This window comes from Microtus oregoni, unplaced genomic scaffold, assembly GCF_018167655.1.
Source record: "Microtus oregoni isolate MIOR12 unplaced genomic scaffold, Mior012 000001F_ref0000356, whole genome shotgun sequence".
Lineage (NCBI taxonomy): Eukaryota > Metazoa > Chordata > Mammalia > Rodentia > Cricetidae > Microtus > Microtus oregoni.
Genome location: NW_024543060.1, coordinates 52,938,103 through 52,960,266, shown reverse-complemented (window position 1 = coordinate 52,960,266; position 22,164 = coordinate 52,938,103). Strand labels below are relative to the sequence as shown.

General features: G+C 37.4%; 1 protein-coding gene across 4 annotated transcripts in view; it reads left to right on the top strand.

Moving 5' to 3' along the window:
* The window catches only part of Nalcn (sodium leak channel, non-selective), a 255,068-nt gene that overhangs the window by 120,261 nt on the left and 112,643 nt on the right, over positions 1-22,164 (top strand). For all 4 annotated transcript variants that reach the window (XM_041666485.1, XM_041666494.1, XM_041666477.1 and 1 more), the window contains exon 14: positions 21,267-21,404. In XM_041666485.1, the coding sequence (XP_041522419.1) occupies positions 21,267-21,404 (138 nt within the window). The remainder of the gene's footprint in view (positions 1-21,266; positions 21,405-22,164) is intronic.

Here is a 22,164-nt window from a genome sequence, read left to right as displayed (position 1 = left end):
AAAAGCCAGGAGATGGTTGTCAGAAAGAGTGAGGATCCAGGCATGGAACTGCACAGATCTAGAATAAAGAGTACTCTAGTGGGGCCCTGGCAAAGACACCTCTAGCAAAGGCACCTGAGCCAAGAAGAACAGCTGTGCCCTTGAGCATGGCTTTCCAGCAGAGTGGGACTGAATCCGTGATTGCGATGTAAGTCCTAGATGCATACCAATGCAACTGTAATGGCCCAGATGCATACTAACATCAGCAAGGATAGGAGTTTGCCTGTGATGCATTCTGATGAATGCACATAGGTTTCTCCACAGATGGGTCAGCTCTGCTTCATGTGATTGAGAAATGTAAACAAGGAAAACCCCCCTTCTCTTCCTTTAGCTCTTCATGAGTGCATGTCTGTCTTCCACTCCATACCGCTGGAACTGATACTATCTTGGTAGAGGGATATTATATGTCCCTCTAATCTAATTTGGAACACTGTTGAAGGCCATTGTGTCAGCTGCTTTTCTTGGCACAAGGAATTCTACATAGGAAAAAAAAGAACAAAAGATAGCTCTGTCCTTTACAAACCACCTTATTTTAATTTCATACATTCATCTTTTACAGTTTCCTCAATATTTATATCCTTTACCCAAAAGCTTTTTTAATGAGACATATTTTGAGCGCAGAAGTTCCAGCTGTTAGAAGGGAAATGTCACCATACTGGTCATCTGAAGGGGCACCTTGTAACCAGTGCATTAGTATTTCTAAAGCACACTTAGACAAACAAGTAAAGACATTACATAAGTCTCATGTCAGACCATATTTTGCCAATAAATTAACTGTTTTGAAGAACATGCATTGGGGATTTCCAGCAGTGTTTGGGATCAGGGTATATGAGTTGGGCTGTGTACCCCCATGATAATTCAGGAACTTGCCTTTCTGCCGCATGTTTCAATTTTACCTCTAGTGCACTGTATTTTTAGCTGTGTGGTGCTGGGAAAATTATTCCCTAAGGTTTTTTTCATAACCAAAATATGAGTAAAAGTGCTGTTTTTTTCTCCATTACACATATTGAAAAATACGCAAAAACAATACACTTGGGCTTAGACACTCTTTTAAGAGGTCCTAATACACCTTATGTGGTGTGTTTGATTGCTGGTGCTGTTGTGACTGTATTAAAGACTAGGCTGCTTTCTAAACCTTTCCCTGACCTGCCCCTTCAGCTTAGCTCTATTTTCAAGACATAAAGTAGCAATACATGTTCACACGTCCTGATCACTCCACTACCCCAAGGAAAGCAGGTGACTTTCTCTGCTCCTTCTCAGTCACAGAGCTAATGGCAATGCAGACATCATGAACTGTAATACCAAGAGAGGCACATGAGCATGGTCAAAAGTTAAGTCCATGAAAACACAAATAAATTTTACAAGAAGCATTCAAAGCACTACAACTACAGGAGGAAGTCATGATCATTCTCATTCAGACAAAGCATGGCTATTGGTTGATGATAAAACATCAGGAAAGATGGTTAAAAACACACAGAAGTTGTCTCTCTCCCTTCCTCCCTCCCTCTCCCCCTCATGTCTACGTGCATGCAGGTGTGTGTTCATACAGGTGCAGTGCACATATGTAAGCCGTAGTGTGGAGATGAGATGACAAGTTTGAGAATCATTCCTCAGAGATGATCCAACTTACTTTTTTTTTTTTTTTTTTGGTTTTTTTTTGGTTTTTCGAGACAGGGTTTCTCTGTGGTTTTGGAGCCTGTCCTGGAACCAGCTCTTGTAGACCAGGCTGGTCTCGAACTCACAGAGATCTGCCTGCCTCTGCCTCCCGAGTGCTGGGATTAAAGGCGTGCGCCACCACCGCCCAGCCCAACTTACTTTTTCACAGACCTAGAACTCATTAAATTGGCTAGGTCAGTCAGCCCCAGGGAGCCACTCTCTCATCTTCCTGATCTCAAGTGCTGTAATTACAAGCACATCACACAATACCTTTTCTTTTGGTGAAATGGGCAACTGTATGTTCAAGCGTTTGTGTATTGGGTGTGTGCACATGTGTATGATGGCACAGTTGCCCGTGTGTGTGCATTCGGATGCCAGATGATGTGTAAGTCCTGGTCATGTTAGAAAGTGGCTACCAGCAACTATCATAGGGCCATAGAAGGACGCAAGAAATAAACTATGGAAGACTTTGGAGTTGCAGACAGCACTCACCATGCAGAAAGAGGCAGTCCAGCAAACCCAGGAAGAGGTCATGACAGTGATCCCTAGATGGAGCACCAGAGATCTACAGAAAGAACACCTTCCAGGGAAACGAAACCATGCGCTTGACACGTCAGAAATGAGTCATGCTTTCCATCAGTTTTTTGAGAAGGGTTGATAAGCATCATTGTTCTAAGGTTTTGCTCAGTTCCCCCTTTGCTTACTACATAAAGCAACTGCCTAGATGTTACTAAAATGGATACACTAAACATTTACTACATGGCTTTAATCTTTACCCATTTTAGCTGCCCACTAGCACTACAACAGGCCTCATTTCTTTTGTAGTCATACAAGTGTAAATAGTTTTATTCATAAGTAATATACCACACTCCAAAACAGGAAGTACTTAAATATTAATATTAGTTGTTTGGTAGAGACTTTCTTAATTTGCAAAGTCTAAATACTAATTACTTGCTCTATTAAGTTTTCAGTTATAAAATCATGCCCAAGAGAGTTATTTTACTATAAAAACAATAGATGCTATAAAATCTTAATTACAAATTAATGTCCATGTTTCCTTTCAACCATTAAAGTGATTAATCATCCTTTTATTTGTCTTGAAAGAATTACTGAACATTTTGAAGAAATAATGTGTTCTTTTTTTATTCTATTTGCCATATTTACTGAGAGAATAAGAGTACATTTCTAATAAATTCAAGGTTAATTTTACTTTCAGCAATATTGGATCAATTAATACTGCTGATAAATTTAGTGATTTTTAATTTACTCTTTTGCTTTTTATTATGTTTTTAATTTTGTTGTGAAATATATCAAAAATTCAAAAAATATGAGCAATACTAAAAGAAGTTCAAGACTGTTGGCTCAAGTCAATAATGGCAGCTACTTAGGAGCTGAGCCAGGAGGGTCCCAAATTCAAGGCTTGCCTCAGCTAAAGGGTGAGTTTAAGGCCAACCTAAGCAATTTAATAAGATCTTGTCTTGTGACAAAAGCTAAAATAAAGCTGAGGATTGAGCTCAGTGTAGATGCTTGCCCAGCTCACACACTCAATAGTGAAAAAAACAACATAAACAACAGAGACTGAGTTATATAGCTCAAGTGTTAGTCTGTAGGCTCAATCCCCAGTACCGCTACAACTAAATGTTAAATCAAAATATGTCAGTAACTGTTCAGAGTTTAATACGCACAAATTGAGGTAGATATGATGTCCTTAGATAAATCGGGGTAGATATGTTGTCCTTAGGTGCCTCTTTCTGATCACTCTCCTCTCAGTTAAAGAATTAGATTTTGATAACAACACAAATGAGGTTGAACTCCAGGTGTGAGCAAAGCCCAGGTAACACCATGATTTCAGTCTCTGACCATGAACAAAGACTGATGCCTGTCCTGCCCTTCAGATTCTAGACACCAGGAGTCGATCAGTGGATGCTGTGTGAAGCTGCTAACTGACCCATTTGTCCCCTTAGTAGAAAATTGATGCTATTGGTGCTGGATACTTGTTTCTAAACTTTGTGAATCTAACTGGTGCTGCTCCAAGCACACTCACACATCAATCTGTTCACACACAACATAAGTTGTTGGTTTTTTTTTTTTTAATCTAGAAATAGAATTGTTTGGTCTTAGAAAAAAATGTACCTTCAACCCTGGTAGATACTGAATGACTTGAGTTTCAAAGTAGATGTAGTGGTTAATCTGTCAATAGCAGGTGAGCTAACTCTGAACTCCAAACCCCACAACACTAGCTTTGACCAAAACAAGTTACATCTGTTGATGCTTCATCTTACTGTGAACACTAAGCTCTTCATTTTGTCTTACTTCAGTTTTCTACAGTGCTAACACTGTTCTGTCCATGGTGCAGTGCCTGTGAGACATGCACCGGCTGTCCTTGTCCAGGGAGGCACACAGGCTGTCCTTGTCCACTAAGGCACACAAGCTGCTTCCTTATCTTCTCTTCCTGCTCTTTGTCCGACAGTCTACACCAAGAGAGGAACCCAGCACACACAAAGCAGCTTCACTCGACCATTTCAGCTCTCTAGGGCCTACCGCGTATCCCTTATATCCCTTGATATAAAACTCAAACAACAGTACAGACATCATGAATTACTCAGGTTGGGGAATCCAACCAACTCTTCTTACTTTTGGGTCCTTGAACGTTTCATTATTTTCTTAGAATTGTAAATAAGCCTTTAGACAGAATATCAAATCCTAGCCAAAATTTCCTGGGATTTTAAAATGTTTGCTTCAGTAATTTTATCCATGTATACAATGTACTTAGACCATGTGCACATACCCACTTTTCTCCCTTTTAACTCCTTCAGTCTTCCTCCATTTCCCCTTCCAAGTGCATTTACTCTTCTTGGAGGGTGTAGTAGCAATTGAGTCCTGGGATTTTTTTTAACCCTCTTTTTTATTCTTGTGATCAGAAACAAAAGTTGACTAATAAACTTTAGATAGGATTAAAGCTACTCCATCAATTATTTTTCTGAAAGAAAGATGGATCCTTATGGTCACAACCTGATTTTCTCAATACTTGGGCTCACATTTTTTTTTTATTGCTGTTTTCTCTTTGAGTTTCAAGTCCTCATGTTCCCACTCTCTTGCTTCTAAATCACTGAAGGTCCTTTTTTTCCATAAAATACTTTTCACAACTGCTTGGTAATGAAGTTTAAGTCGTATGTCTGTTTGTTATCTTTCATAATTTTATTACTTTTCTTTATGTAATAGAGGTAAGAGTGCAGGCATGGACACATTCATTAGCTCCTCCTGTTTAATATAATCAAGGCTTTAAGGAAGAATTATAATAGCTTATCCCTTAGTAGAAAACAACTAGACTAAAATGTGCACTATCATACAATACATATACTTATTTGTAAGTAATATTGAACATATCCTGGTTGGCATTTAAAAATTTTAGGAATACATTATTTTCATGATTTCCATGCCTCCAAATTTAATCTTATTTTAATAGTAAGAAGAGAGTGCTTTCAAGAAAAGTAGGTCTGTAAGGCTTCTGAGGTAAATAACATTTCAATGGGGGTGTTCGCAAGATTTTGGATGGGCCTGAAATGAAGCTGAAACTTGAAGGCATGGAAGGAACATGTGAGAAGAGCTGAGTTGTCATCTGGAACCAGTCCATGAAAAGTCTGGGCTACAGAAAGTCACCAAAGACCACACTGTTGGTCATATTATTTCTCTGGTGTATTCATTGTCTATAATTCATTTTTATTGATCAAAGACAAAAGTTTATGACCAGCTGAAAAATCACAGGCACTTTTAGAGGTAATTTTATTTTATTCTTTCTGTGAGGCCATTATTGTGTCAAATGCTCCACAAACCCATAAAGTAAGCCCCATCTGAAACTCTAGACCATATTGTTACTCACGCCTGGTCGTGACTCTACAACAGAATGCGGCAATTTGGCTCAAAATTTAAAGCAATGAAATGACAAACTTAACACAATTGTCTCTCTTGCCCACCCCCAAATCCTTTAAAAATACTTTATTTCCCTTCCAATATAACTTTAGACATTTTTGTTGGTGCTGCTTGGCTCCTATTGGATTTATTTTTGTGATGATTCATCACTAACTCCACAATGATAATATCCTGTGAACATACTTTTAGCAATGGCTTTAATGCTTCCTGACTCACACGGAGTTGGTCATCTCTGGCTGTTGCGTATTGTCACTGATGGTCATTTGGGTGAACACTGAAGGAATTATTACTTCCCTTGATGACATATTCATACTCATACCCTAATTTTTCATTTCACTTTAGTTTGGTAAATTTTATTTTAGGCTCCCCAGCTGTTCTTTCCCAGCATCCCACAATCACATTAGTCAATAACAGTCTTCTTATTTAACAAACTTTAAAAACAAATGTGAGGCATTCCTAAGAATGCTAATATCTTATTAAGTTTGGGTGACTTCTTTAAGCATATTTTGCATGATACAAAGGTGAGTCTGTTATTAAATACATTGTTGAGTCTTGCATGCAGAAAAATTTGTGCTCTTTGCCAACTCTCATGGTTGTCTACAGTTACCCATAAAATAAAACAAAATGATAATACATGATTGAGGGGACTGGAGAGAGAAGATAATGACAAATAACATCTCCAGATGGTAGCCAGCAGTGCCACTCCTAAATAACATGGAGAACATTCTTAGCACCACACACTAAATTCTAAGTAATAGTAAGATGACCTAACTAGCACATAAAGGTCCCTCTGGAAATATGACTAGGCAGTGGCTACTCAGTTTTCAGTTATATAAAATGTTTAAAGCTTTAAAAGTAGTCCCAAATTACAGTGTAAAATATTCATCTTAATTGGTTTTTTGAAGATTAAAAGAAAACACAGAGATAGATAAAAGATAGAGATACATGATAGATGATAGATATATAAGATAGATAAATTATAGATAGAATATAGATAGATAAATGATAGGCAGATAGATGATAGATATATACATGATATAGATATGATAGATACATATATACATAGATGATAGAAAGATAGATAATGATGATACATACATACATAGATGATAGACAGAAAATTGTTAGATAGATAGATGATAGATAGATAGATAGATAGATAGATATTAAGCTAGATAGAAAAATAGGTGACAGATATCAGAAAAATGAGACCAGTGGCCAACTCCTCATTGCCAGAATCTGAAAGAGTATGTCATTGCCAATTTAACCTATAGATCTAAAGAGAGGACCTTCTAATGACTGATAGATATATAGATCAATCCACTTCCTCCTATGCACTTCTTATATCGAATACCCAAATCCACAATGAGACAAAATGCTAAGCTTCCTACACCTGCATATGAGTATCTCTATAATTTTTGTGTCAATAAACAATAAAGCCAAAATTTCCAGAAATCACAATGAAATAGATTATGTATGCATGTGTGTATGTGGTTGAGTATCCCTGCGGCTGATCACGTATGTTTATGTGGGTAGGAAACCCCTAGGAAAATCAAGGCTTACAGGACACATTCTATATTTTCCATTAACACAACACAAAATGAAGAAAAATGTGTAGGGGCTTAGCTATAGAAAAAAACATCCAGTTCAAACCCAGGCCTATAGTGTGATTGCTTGGGTTTTATTTTTTGTTAATATTTGTTTTGTTTTTGTTTTATTTTCAATGTTTTGTTGTTGTTTTAGTTTTCTACATCCCATCAACTCAGAATCACTGAAAAAATTCAATAGGCAAAGTCTCCAATCTTACCTCAAGCTAAAAGAAGTGTATTTGATACAAATGAATTTGATAGTTTCTGTAAGAAAGCTCTAGAAATTTGGCAATAAAGTAAAGGGATCGATATTTGGCACAAGACACCCCAAGAGCAACTTCTCATCACAAAGGGAATTTATTTGCCCAAGAGGGACTAAGAACAGGGAATTAGAGACAAAGACAGGAAGTAGAGGATGAAGGAGAAGAATTTCCAGGACAAATATGTAGCCTGGAGAGAGAGGAGACAGACTTGACCCTTAGGCAAATGGCAGTTTATAAAGGTAAAAGGGAAGCTCCATGCTAGGATGAGGTGTTTAATTTTGATTGGTCATGTTAATTAGGGCAGCCAAAAGGGGGATTTTAATTGCTGGACTTCAATACTTTGATAGCTGGAACTTGGTAGTCAGCCTCAGGAAAAAGAACTGAGCCACCAGCCTGGCTAAAAAGCAACAAGATTCAGTTTCAATGAGAGGTCTCACCTCAAGGGAACAAGACACAGGATAATAGGAAAGGACACCCAATCCTCCTCTGCTCTTTGCAACAAATCGACCTGCACATTTTCATACATAACACACATACATACACAAACACACACATGGAGGGGCAGTAGGCCCATTACAATCATACAAGTGCCTGAGCCAGAAGGCTCTCAGCTCAGATGTGTCTGGGCTGCTGAATGCAGAGTGGGTTCAAGGAAAGTCTCAGCATCTTAGTAAGGCCCTGTCTGTAAGAAAAAGTAAAAAGAGAGCTGGGACATGGCTCAGTAGTAGATATTTGTCCACTTAAATATTCCAGACCATGGATTTAATACCCATAACTACAAAATTGACAGAGGGTATCAGAATGAATGGTTCAAAGACAAGTTAGATTACCTTTATTGAATATCCCATATTGAAGCTGCAAGAGCCCCTTATACTGTCTACCAGAATATCTTCCTAATAAATTAGAACAAAAATACCTAAAATATGTGAATACAGAGATTAAAAAATATATGAAGCTAAATTTCAGATGACCAAAGATTGTCTAGATTTAAAACAATTTAAAACTTACGAAAAAATTAATTTGAATTTTAAAGCAAGTCAAAATAACCACCATTGATCTTCTCCAAAAGAAAGGAAACTATGATAATAGGCTTTAAATTTAATATCTGTGTAGGGAAGGAAATGCCAAGAGGAGAAGGTTTGTTTGTTTTTAGTGAGTAGTGATCCACACAGCTGACAGCAGACCGTAGGCTCTGATATTACACATGTATGTGACTTCTCTGGGAGACATTACTCACTAAATGTCAAAAAAAAAAACTTTTTTATTCCTTGAAATAGACACTTATTATTTCTAGACATTTATTATTACCAAAATAACCAGATAGGGTGAAATATGCTTAAATTATGCTACATTCATGCATGAAAAGTCATATTTTGTATATAATTATTGTATACAATTATTTGTGTACCATTATGATAATAAAATAAGAATATAGCTAGAAATATATACAAAGGTTTCTCCTCAAAAACTGTTTTTTTCTGTTGGGTCTAGAAAGTGGCTCAGTAAATGAATTATTTATCTCACAGAGAAGAGAACCTGAATTCAGTTTCTCAGAAACCACATAAAAAGCCAAGCAAAATGATGCATGTCAATAAGCCCAACATTGACGAAGCCCAGACAAGGCTATGATGACCATTCTCGCCAATCACTGAGCTCAAGGCTCAGAAAGAGAGCCTGTCTCAAAATAGATAAAGAAAGAAAGAAAGAAAGAAAGAAAGAAAGAAAGAAGCAGTGAAGGAACTACACTTACACATGTGCACGTTCAGCCCAGTGCACTCATGCGCGCACACATGTGCACAGGCAGGCGCAAGCACCACACATGTAAACGTTCCTTCTTATATTGTTAACCCCTTTAAAAAGTTGAAGAAACTTTTGATGTCCATCTATGTGGAAATGAATAAATTTTAAGGCAGCACCTTTACGATTATCAAAAGTATATTTTTACAGAATAATTGAGGAAAATCATAAATGGTATAAATAAATTGTGCCAATAAAGTACTAACCTAAACAAATAGGAAATCAGTGTTTTTCAACTGATCAACAAATACATAAGCAATGCAGGCCTGGGGTGACTTTACCAAACTTCACATGAAATACGCAACAAAATTAAGCACACTCTTGCTGGAAAAGAACCAATGAGCAGCTCAAATAACAGTCCCTAGTTCATGGTGATAGAACTAACACAGACAAGAGAACCCCACCTCTAAAATGCAGTAGACTTTAGTATGTAGAAATGCTAGCATTCCCTTGATCAAAGCTGCTTTCTGTTTAAAGCTAAACAGAAACAAAATCTTATTCCCTGCACATATAAAAGAACAATAAAATTTCTTATGGAGTCACCGTGTTTCTTATTCAAAGAAGACTTCTTATGTAATTTTAGTGTGTTTATTAATAAGATATATACTGTCTCAGTGTTCATCAATTTAACTGCATCGGATGTAGAGTCTCTGCTTTCATTTGTAATCTCTTAGAACATATTTGCCAATGAAACGCATCGTTTACATTATGAAAATTTAATGTGACTGACATTAGCAAAATTACTAATTAAGAGATAGAGCATAAATACTCCAAGAAACTTGACAGTCAGTTCCATGAAGAAAATTAATTCAGAGCTCCCCCATTTGCATAAATCTCCAGGTCTCATTTTCACAGCTGTTTGTTCTGTCAGCTAGATGGCTGCTTTTCAAATGATTTTAGCATAATCGATGGGAAGTACACCTTTCAACTAAAAATACCATGCTCTAACAGAGAGATTGCTAGGGCAAAAATAGAATTTCATTCAGCTCATCTTAATATTGTTCCTTCAAATGAGTGTTTTTAATGCAGGGAATTTATCATTTAAGTGTCAAATTACTAAAATATTTTTATTAAAATGTTTTGCCATTTTAGGTCTCTATAAAAATTGGTGACATATATTTTATGAGAAAAACCATTAATAAGTATAATTATGTTAGCAAAATATACTGAAGATAGGTATATACCATTAGTTACTTGAGACATAAGGAATTTCACATATATCCTCCATAGTGTCCAAGACAAAGGCGATTTTAAAAAAATGTTTGAAGGCTGGCACAGTGCTCGGTGGGTAAAAATGCACTTGCTGTCCCACAAGTTAGATTCTGGGATCCCACTAAGTAGAAGAAGAAATCTGACTTTTGCAATCCTCATGTTCAAGTACTATCCTCTACCCTGCATACACACGCACACGCATGATGGAGGAAGGTCATTGGCTAATAAAGGCACTGCCCTGGCCCATTTTATTGGTTAGAGGATAGGTGGGAGGAGTAAACAGAACAGGACGCTGGGAGGAAGAGGAAGTGAGCGCAGAGACTCCACAGCTCTCTCGGGAGCAGATGCCTGAGAGAGAGACGCCATGCCCCGCTCCCAGGATGAAGCTCCGACCCAGGATGGACTAGGCTAGAATCTTCCTGGTAAGACCGGTGCTCACAGATTATTAGAGATGGGTTGATCGGGATAACAGAATTAGCCAGTAAGGGCTAGGGCTAAAGGGCCAAGCAGTGATTAAATGAATACAGTTTGTGTGTTGTTATTTCGGGCATAAGCTAGCCGGGCAGACAGCCGGGGTGCTGGGACGCAGCCCCGCCGCCCCTATTACTACACACACACACACACACACACACGCACATGCATACACACACACACACACGCACATGCGTGCACACACACACGCACACACACACGCAGGTTTCTTTTTTTAAAAAAAGTTTAAATAATACTCAGAATAGGCATGAATATTATTTGTTTCCATAAACTTGATGATGGAAAGAAATCAGCAGTTTTAGATCTTACAATGTCTAAAAGGACATACAGGAGCAAAATACACAGCAATGCCACTCTCTACCTGTGGGACTGCATCCCACGGATGCTATTCCTGGCTCAAAGTCTCTTTTCATGCATATCATTGACTCTTGCTGATAAAGAAATCCTAGGAAATTATAGGAACCAATGACCTTGTGTATAATGTCATGTAAAGTCAGCGCATGCATGGCTGAGAGAAGATGCCAGTGGTTACACCTACACATGTTTTGATAGCTGGGAAATAAATGCAGCTTATTATTTATTTATTTATTATTTTTGAAATGAGCTGACCTTTTTTTCTCTTACTCTTGAAATTATATTTAAGTGTAGATTCTACTTGAAGCAATTTGCTGCTGGGAGAGGCCTGACATTCTAATGTATGTTTTGCTTCTAATTATGTTCCAGCTCATTTTGACATTTTGAGCCAATTATGTGGGTCTACAATCAAACTTCTCCTTAGTCATCTATAATCTGACCAGTAAGCATTTTTGCCTCTGCTCTCTCCTTTATTCCCTAAACGGAATTCTTAGCAATGAGTATATATAGAAACTTATAAATACAAGGTAAATAACAAGGGTTCATTTGGAGGGGAAAAAAGCAAAGAACTATTTAGTCCTTCCTTCTTGCCAACATTAAAGGCAGTGACAGGATTAATTGAAACCACTTGCCTCAACTTTATTTCTAAATCTAACTTTATTTCTAATTTTAGGGATAAAATGCAGAGCAATTGTTTTAAGGAGATATTATTATTTTAAATATTTCACTTCTGTCCATATAAATGGCAATGGAATTTAACAAACCTCTAATTGCAAAAGATTTCATGTACAAAGAAACAATGCATAGCTCTGAGACACTGTTCGTAAGAGAGTCACTCAAAACAAACCCTTTGGAACAGGGTTACAAAACTCAAGTTGAAGTAACAATAGAAAGCCCAAAACAAAGCTCCTACTTTACTGCATTGCTTGCCTCTGTCTACCTGCCAAGTCTGTGACTTACACTATTTTCTCAGTAAAATAATCCTCAGCGGAAACAACTGCACCAAATGTCTGTTTGTAGTATCTGTCAGCTCAGAAATGCTTGTTCACTGTAACCTCTCTCCGTAACCTTCATAGGTAAGATCCAGTCCAAAAGTAGACCGAAATATGTATAATACAAAATTAAATTTTCCAGATGAATAGCATATCACTTTAACAGGTCACAAAAGAGTAGGCATTTGTAGTTAAAAGACAAGATGAAATAAAATGCCGCCATCAAACATAATGTCAAACTTTCAAAACCATGCATCTAGAAGTATCATTTCCTCAAAGCGATAGTTTATCCAGGATCATTTTTGAGCATTATATAAGTATAACCAAATTTTATGAATATAAAAAATTTAAATCATAATAATATATAGGAATAGTGCTATTAATCCAAGGAAACTGACAGGTTTCCCCCTGGGGAACAATATCATTGAGACAGGTTTCTAAGTTAATATATAAAACATTATCCAGATTGTACTTTAATGTTCATAAAATATTCATAAATGCTTTCTTTTTTATTTCGAAGCAATCATAACAGAATGACAATATGATTGCATATTTGGTGAAGCTGGCCTCCAGATGCTGAGGATTTTATCTGCAGACACTAGGCAATTGGCAACTGACTCTCCTTCCCTGCTCATAAATGCCAAAACTGGCCTACGGCTTTCAGTCTTTTTTTCCAACACACTCCCAAGGCATTGTGGTCTCCACTCTCAGCCTACCCTGTCTTTTGACTTCAGTCCTTCCTCTGTTCTTTCTTGGAAGGATGTACCTTGTGAGTGAGGCTGATGAGAGCCTGGTTTTCTATAGCATGATTTACTCCATTATGCCCTGGGTGTCCAAGGACAGCAAGACAGGGTTAGGTTCATCTTAGAAATGACATTTTCCCTGAAAACTTGAAGGGAAAAGGAAAACAAGAAAGATGGGATTTGGAGAAGGAGAACATGATTAAATAGATAGATCACAAAATTCTGCCTAAAACAGGGGAGTGAATTGAAATAGAGAAAAAGTTAAGCCAAGAATTTAATACTTCAGTTTCAATTCAGATTTCAAATCCATAGTATTTATAAACATATTGCACAAATCAGTTCTGCCATTTAGAGGCTACTCTTTTAGCCTTTATTGGCTGTGAGATTTTAAATATGCTAACTACCATTTTAATGAGTTTTCCTAACCTCTTATCTCCATCAATCCTTTGGTTTTTTTTTCACTCACAATTTTACCAAGCAACATAATTTTTTGAAAATTAATCACAATATCAGATAATCCCAACTTTCCTGTAATGTCGTTTTAAATATTGTTAGTTTAGGATAATCCAGTGAGTTTGAAACAAAAGATCATAAATAACAAAATATACCAGCTGTTAGCAAAATATTAAAGGTTCATAAACTCTTTGGGTTTCCCAGAAGATAAACTCTTCTGTAAATTACCACCATTTGTGAAGAAAGAAAGAAGCAAGGAAATTGAGTAGGTGAATAATTAAGGCAATTATACCCAAAGGAGATGTCACTTGAGCACTCAGAGAATCCCGTCAAAGCAAGTCTATTTTAGGGCTGTCTGGTAGTAAGACACAGCGGGGAAGCTCTCAGTAAATGGTTGCCCTACTATAGAAGTTGTCAAGTAGATTTCATTTTGAAAGCAAATCTCTCATAAAGAGAGAGAGTTCCTGGAACTGGCTAAGAATAAAGAAAATTGGTACAAAGTCTATTGTAAATTTTAAGCTGCCCAAGGATAATGTGAGTTATATTCCTTTCTATATTTTAAATTTCTAATGTGCATATTTTAAGAACAAAAAAAGTATGTTTATGTACATGTACTTAAATATAAGAAATAAAAATCAGTAAAAGATAATTTATGAAAATCCACGTACACGTAAATGCTCATGGTGGCATCAGTATTCATGATAGCCTCCAAGAGTGGAAGCACCCCAAATATTCAAAATTGATAAATATTTAAACTGTGATATATACTTGAGATTTTATTGGGCAAAAATTAAAGAGAAAATGGGGAACTAATGTGTACCACTGTAGATGGACACTGCATTTGTGGGATGTTATTGTGTTTAGAGACGATGTCCAGAGTAAACAAATCTTCAGAAATAGGAAACAAAATGATGGCTGGAGAATGATGCAGTCAGGATGAGTAGGAAGTAAGTTTGTGTTTTCCTTTTGCTTAACTAAGAATATCATTGTGCTAGATGATTATAATGATTTTGTAATGTTATAAATAAATGTTGTAAACTGAAGAAATACCTAATGAAAGGCTTTACAAGGTGGGTTTTTCCTACCTGGTACAAATTAACCACAATCTGAGGTATTGTCCCACACTACTTTTTTAAAAAAAATGTTTATCAAGTTTATTTAACTCAAGTTGATAGCCACCTATACTAAATTCCCGAAATATGCCTCAGGTCATCAAAGTTCAAATATCATTCATTACATTTTAAAGAGGTTAATAGTTGCTTTGCCATTTTAGTAGATTTTTTTAGGCTATTTCACATTAGATACTATGCTTGCCTCATTTCTAAGAATGTAACATTACTTTGGGTTAGAAGTTGATCTTTGATGATCCAGCACCATTTATCTCTCTCTCTCTCTCTCTCTCTCTCTCTCTCTCTCTCTCTCTCTCACACACACACACACACACACACACCAACAATACCACAGTGGAAAGAGCCAGGAGTACTCAAATGGAATCAAGGCTAACAGACATTACCCAGCCTCATCATCTTCAATGTTCAAGTGTTATTAGGAACAAGAAATGAAACTTCCTGCTTATTTCCCTCTCATCCCTCTTTGGTGGTCTTATTTTTACCTAAGTCTTCTAATCTCAGTTAATAAACAGAAAATCTAGTAATAAAATGTAGGATCCACTGGGAAAACTAATATTAGCTACTGTAATAGAAGTGTCAAGGAACACTGAGGATAAGTTCATGCTGAGACCAAAAACTAAAGCATATTTTGGAAAACAGCCAATCAGAGTAGATGTGGAGTATGAGGAGATGAAAAGGAAGAAAGGTCTCCTGAAGGTCGAAGGTGTGAATGACCTGACAAATGGAGTGCTGCTTTCTGAGACAGGAGTGTAGGAAGGGCAGCCATGAACACAATTTGAGATATCAAAGGCTTGAGATTCCTGCTAGGAATCCAAGTGGAGCTATGAAGTTGAATCTAAAGGGGAGACTGAAAATACCAGTGTGGGAGAAGTCTGTTAAAGATGATCTTTTGGGACATTAGTATGGAGAAGTTGAACAAGAGAGTACTAATGAGCAAGAAAGAGAGCTGAGGTTCAGATGGGATCCCCATTGCATTACAGATGAGGAAATAAGAGAACCAAGTAAGAGCCTGAGAAGGAATGGCATGGACTTTGTGGCCCTGGACAATGCTGCTTTGGCCTCGTTTGTAGCTCCTGGACCTCATTCTTTGCTTTTGTTTTCTCTCGTTCCGTTTCTTTGGAAAGCAACTACTACTTACCCTCTGCTCTCAGGCTCTTGTCCTTGTTTTGTCCCCACATACTCAAGGAATAAAACGTCTGATAAAAATCGTAAAGCTATACCATTAAAATACTTATTTTCTATCAGATGAGATCCAGTTAAGTGCAATCTCTTATCTGATATATTTTCTTGACCTCTGCTTATTCAGAAATTTTGCTTGCTTGGGACATCATCACTTCTCTGAGTGTCTATGCAAACTCCTTCTGTTGACCTCCATACCTGCTTGGAAAAATAGTGTTTCTTCTCCTGCCTCCAGATTCAATGTGATTTTTCTCTGTCATTTCCATTTGAAATTCATTCAAGACTTTTTTGGTTGATTTAGTTTGTCCATGAAGGGGTAGAGCTGCCAGCTCCACCTTTCCAGTTCACTTGGTATACAAATTGGACTAGTCTCCAGGGAACTGCTCATTCTCAGTTCACCTAGCAGCATGTGCGCATCTGAAGTTTACAAGAATTGGCCTGTATAGTCTTGCTTAATTTGAGATTTCCACTATGTGTATGGAATAAAGAGGTAAAACAAAAGAAAGAAAAATCACAGATAGTGCCTGTCTAAAGCATCAGAAAGTCAGCAAACCGATTAACAATTAATTTATAATGTAGCACCAGAAATTACACGCAGGAAGGTCTACAAATTTGTAACATTTTATTTGAGTAACAGTCAACATGGAAAAAGGATAGTAGTTAAGGGTACTGAGAGAGAATGGGAAAGACATCTAGGCTCATCTCATCTCCTAGACTTGTCTTTTGGAAAAGGATAAGAAGAAAAGGTAGGAAAAGAAAATCCTAAAATATATACTCATCTCAAATCCCTCAATCTGAGGAGACTCCAAACGGATGTTATATAGAATCCTACAAAAAGACAAGAACTCCCGAATTGTAGAAGTCCTTTATTTAGAGCAGGAAGATAGACAGACAGACAGACAGACAGACAGATAGCTTTTTTTATTTTTATTTTTGAGACAGGGTTTCTCTGTAGCTTTTGGTTCCTGCCCTGGAATTAACTCTTGTATACCAGGCTAGCCTCAAACTCACAGAGATCCAGCTGCCTCTGCCTCCCAAGTGCTGGAAATAAAGATAAAACTTTCAACTTTCAAAAATGAATGCTTTCTCATAATCTAATTTTCTATCAAAATAAGCAAAAATGCTGCACATGAGAGTTTGAAAAATGAAACAGAAGTTATAAGGAAATAGGAGTCTCAGGACAAAGGGAGGAGAGGAGATGCGGGGGTGACCTTTTCCCCTGAGCCCTCAACTAGACTCATGGACCAAGAATGACGACTGAAGATAAGTCAGAGAACTTGAAGACACATCTAGGACTGGTCGACTCTGGTTGCAGTAATGATTCCCTAGATGCACCTGGACTGAAGAAGTTTCTATAGTCTCTCAGCATCATTACCCACAGCTTCAGATAAACGTCTTCATCATGCGAGCCTTTTCCTCGTACTGGGAGAGCAGAGAGAAGAGGTGCAGCTGACACACAGAAGCAGGCCTTTAAGTCCACGGGTGAGATGCTGGCAGCCTCTTCTGATGTTACATTGGAGAGAATAAGAGACCAAAACAAGAGACTTGAAATGCAAGTCATACCAACTACGGAACAGGTCTCAAAAGCAATTATCCCAAATTAGAACAGGCAGTGAGACAGCTCCAGAAAACAAATCTGTACGAGCAGGACTCAGACGGCTTCCAGGTAATTGGAGGTTCTAAAAAGAACAGCTACGGCATAGTAGAAATGGGATCTATTCCAAGTAGAGGGTAAATTGTGTGAGAATCTGGCAGTCATTTTAGGTAGAAGAATGTATTTCTTTTCCCTTTGAGGCATATGAATAATTTCACTATAAACAGCACCAAAACATGACTGTTAAGTGATATGAATAAGTTGAGCCAAATTCAGATTAACTATGGTAAAGAAAGGAGCTCAATTTAACCTTGAACATTGATCTTTTGTTACTGCACCAAAGATTACAGTTGAAATGATACCAGAGCTCCGAAGGGGGAAATGGAATCTGAGAACATCACCTGCTCAGTGGTGAATGAACGGCATCTTCCTAGTCAATATATTAAAAATGATCTATCGTTTACCAGCTTACTAAAATCCAAAGACAAAATTTCTTAATAAATTTAAGATTTAAACTTGTCCAAAAGCTGTTTCAGATTTGATACGTTCTATATAATAGACTACAAACAATTGCGTGAAGCCCTGAGTGAACAGATACCTAATGTTGTAGTGAACAAAGAAAGGAATGTCAAGTTGTGGCATATAGAAATCTTCAAGTTAGCCGGCCGGTGGTGGCGCACGCCTTTAATCCCAGCACTCGGGAGGCAGAGGCAGGCGGATCTCTGTGAGTTCGAGACCAGCCTGGTCTACAAGAGCTAGTTCCAGGACAGGCTCCAAAACCACAGAGAAACTCTGTCTCGAAAAACCAAAAAAAAAAAATCTTCAAGTTACATTTTCAAAAAAAAAATGTTGTATTTTTCATGCAGATTAGGCAGGTGTTCTTCCATGGTGCTGCCTTCACAGCCTTTTGTCAAATTTCTCCAGGCACCATGTTTTCATTCGCTGCTTGGTCGTGTTCATTTTCTTTCCTTTTGCTTCTAAATGTTTTTAGAAGTTGACACATTGTCTTACTCATCTCAGTCCCATGAGCCTCTAATGATCTTTGTTGGAACACGTAAGTTTCAGGTTCCTCCAGGTGCATGGGCCTTAACCGCAAAGTGTCAGTGAGCAGATCTGACTTTCAGTCTCAGACTGTTATTGAATTGGAACATCTGGGTATAAACTCAACAAAACTAAAGGACCCTTCACATGAAACACAAATTAATTTCAGGCTATAGGAGAAGCTTTTAGTGATTCTACCATTTTCCTCAGCTTATCAGCAACAATGTACATACAAATCCCACTTAACTAAAAGTCTTGCTCTCGGATATAATATAGGCACTTCCAGCTGAGCTCTGCAGAAATCAAGGTTTTAAAGTTTGGGTGTTTTTTTTTTTTTATTTAAGACACTGAAAAGAATAGCAGATAACCTCAGTCTCCTGCACTCATTGTCTCAGAGAGGAGGGTCACAATCCCACAGTTCGATGTTCCTGAGTAATACTGCACATATAAAAGCTAGCGGTTTCAAAAGTTATTGCAGTAAACGTATAGGTTGGTTTGCGATGAGGACACTTGAAAAGTAGACCTAAACTTTTGGTCTGGAAATTCCAGGAATGGTATCTGTTAGGCTTAATTGCAAGCATTTTTTTTAGTTTGGAAGAAAGAAAGCTAATAAATGTAATTCATGCCGCTTTCATGTGACACCTTTTGCTGTTAGATCTGAGATGTATGTGTTTTCTCACTGGTGGTAATGTTGTGGGGAAAATACAGCAATCTGATAGTTTCATGTGAATCATCTTTGGAATATGTACTGCTTGTATGTACATATTCATTAGCAAAAAAGAAGACGAAATGGAGAAAAATAATTGCCCTCAGTGATAAGGCTGACATTTTTATTAAGTTAAATGATAGAGTGTTGTTTTTGGTAAAACAATTCTGTATTTATTTAAGGCAATACAATGTTCATGGTGTTTGACATAATGCAATATATGATGATTTTAAGGAAATAACAGTACAGTTAAACAAGGAGTGAGTTGAAGCTAAGGGTTGCCTTTTCTTGTGCAGCCCAGCAAGGAGAATGTCACGGTGCTGCTGATAATGCTAGGACTCAATTATCAAATGCAACCTAATTCACATTTTCATCAACAACAATAACAAAAAAAAAAAAAACTTCTGCAAGATGAAAGAATTTAGGCCACACTAATTCAAGAGAAGTACTCCACAAATGGACAGGATGTGTGGGAAAACAATCAACCACTTCAAGATTCATTTCATATGGAAGGCAAGCCTGAAGACCTGAGTTTGATCCCTGTGACCCACATGGTGGAAGGACAGACTGGCTCCCCACGTTATCCTCTGGCCCCCAGACGCATGCCATAACACATTCACCCTATACATAACTACAATAAATAAGTATAATTTTTCTGAAAAAATTATTTAAGAATTAATGGTTTCTTATTTATGTGGACCCAGTGTCTCCTGAACATTGAAAGTCACACTTTGGAAAAAGTTCTTTTGACCTCAGGAAGGAAATAGTCTAAGAGGAAATAGCTGTGCTTAGGCCTAAAAGTGGCAGATCCCAGACATTCCTAAATGCAGGAGATTCAATACCTGGCCACAATTTCTATTAGCATAACAAAGTATTCACATAGGTTAGTAGAGCCAGACTGAATTACTTTTAGAGTCCCTTTAAATCTGGGGTCCTGTCAATCATAGATTTGTATCTTGATTTCAGGCTGTTCCTTATCCTGGACTTCAGTTCTTGGAACCTTAATACTCTGTTTATGGTTTCTTCCTCTGAAGACTATAAAACAGTTGTAAAGAGTAAACCTTTTCCCGGCGTGATCAAAAGCCTCACTAAGAAGCATTTAGTGGCCACTGATGCATACAGGACACATATTCTCATGTTTAACTAGAACGATGTTTCCAAACTGAACAGCCAAAGCTTGGTGCAGGAAGAGCCCAGTCTTTCAGCATGACTGGCTTTCTTGGAATGTCCTGGTGTTTTAGTCTTGGCTTCTTCTGCAATCATGACTCTGTGCCTTAAATTCTTTAAAAGTATCATGAAAAAAAAAATGTGTCTTTGTTAAATTCCTCAGCCTGTCCATATCATTACATGTTTCTAATATGGTAGCTGAACTCATTTGGTAGCTGGACACCTTGTAAACAAAATAAACTTTATTATTCTCCTGTGTGCTTAAGACAATGTAATTCATTTTTAAATTAATACAGTTCTACTAGCAGCATCAGGAAACCCAAATAAAAATCTGCTGGAGGTGTTAAAATAACTTTCTGAAAGGGGAAAAAACAAATCATGTGTAGGCAATGATAGAGAAACTTTCATGTCTCAAAAGAATTTACCCTTAAAAGCAATTTTTAATTCAAAATAATTAGTTTCTGAAGCTGAAGAGTTTGATGTAACAATTAATCCTTTGTTCTCAGCTTTTTCCCATGTTGCATGAATTACTTTCCCTTGATTTATTAGAAGAGAATAAATAATGCCAACAACAAAGTCTTCAGCTGATTATCACAAGATAATTTAATTTTACTTTCCATTTTAGTTTTGGTTTTGCTCTTTTGGGAGGGGTATTATTGTCTTATTTTGGTTTTGTCTGTGTGCCACATGTGTGCAGTGCCCCCAGGGGTCAAAAGAGGACAATGAATCCACCAGTACTGGAGTTAGAGACAGTTGTGAGCTGCCACGTGGGTGCAGATAATTAAATCTGGTCCTCTGCAAGAACAGCCAGTGCTCTTAACCACTGAGACATCTCTCTCGTCTCTCATGGGATAATTTTAATTGTATCCAGGTGTAAATTACATTGAGTCGGTGGAATGTGTAATGCTCCATTTCTTTTTCGTGCATAGGCATTTATGTCCATGTTCCAGATCCTGACCCAGGAAGGATGGGTGGACGTGATGGATCAGACTCTGAATGCAGTAGGACATATGTGGGCACCAGTGGTGGCCATCTATTTCATACTCTACCATCTCTTTGCAACTCTGGTGAGTTTATCATTTCTTTTAAGTTATATCTTGAAGCAATTTATGGGATGAAGGTCACCAGATATTTGATGTATTATCAATTTCAAAGTAAGAGTCCATAGAAAACTGCCAGATATCCCGTTGGATGAGATTCCTTCCATTCTAAATGCTATAAGTGAAAGAACTTCTTGAGGATTATATTTCAGGTTGGTTAATGAGAAGCCCCTGGTTTCCATCAGGTACATGTGCTTGCGTGGCGGAATATAAAGCAGAGCAAATGGAAATCCCATAGTCACACATCAGTTTAGCTTCCCTCCACATTCACACATAGTCACATCTATAGATCAAACTCGAACTACGCTATTGTTGTAATTTTTATCATGTAGTAATGTCCTCTTCAATTTCAACACATCCTCTTCGCAGCTGTGATTACACTTGAATCTCAGGGTACAGTTAGCTAATTAAAAATCTGTGGTGTTTCTGTACTGTGTGCAGAGCAGTGATGCACGGGAGAGAAAAGAAAATGCATAGCCGAAACTACTCTGAAAGCACAAGAAAATAGAATGCCAAAGTTCAGGAAAGTTTGTTTCTGTCACCATCTAGATCATTCTCTTCAATCACAAAAGATTATTTTCACTTTGAACTAAACATAGAAAAAGAGACCTATACTGCCTCTACTATACTAAAGAAGTAATTCCCATGCCTTCTTACTACCAAATGTGCATCTATTCCCATTTAATCTTGTTCTCTAATAGCATAATAACATATGTTATACTTTTTC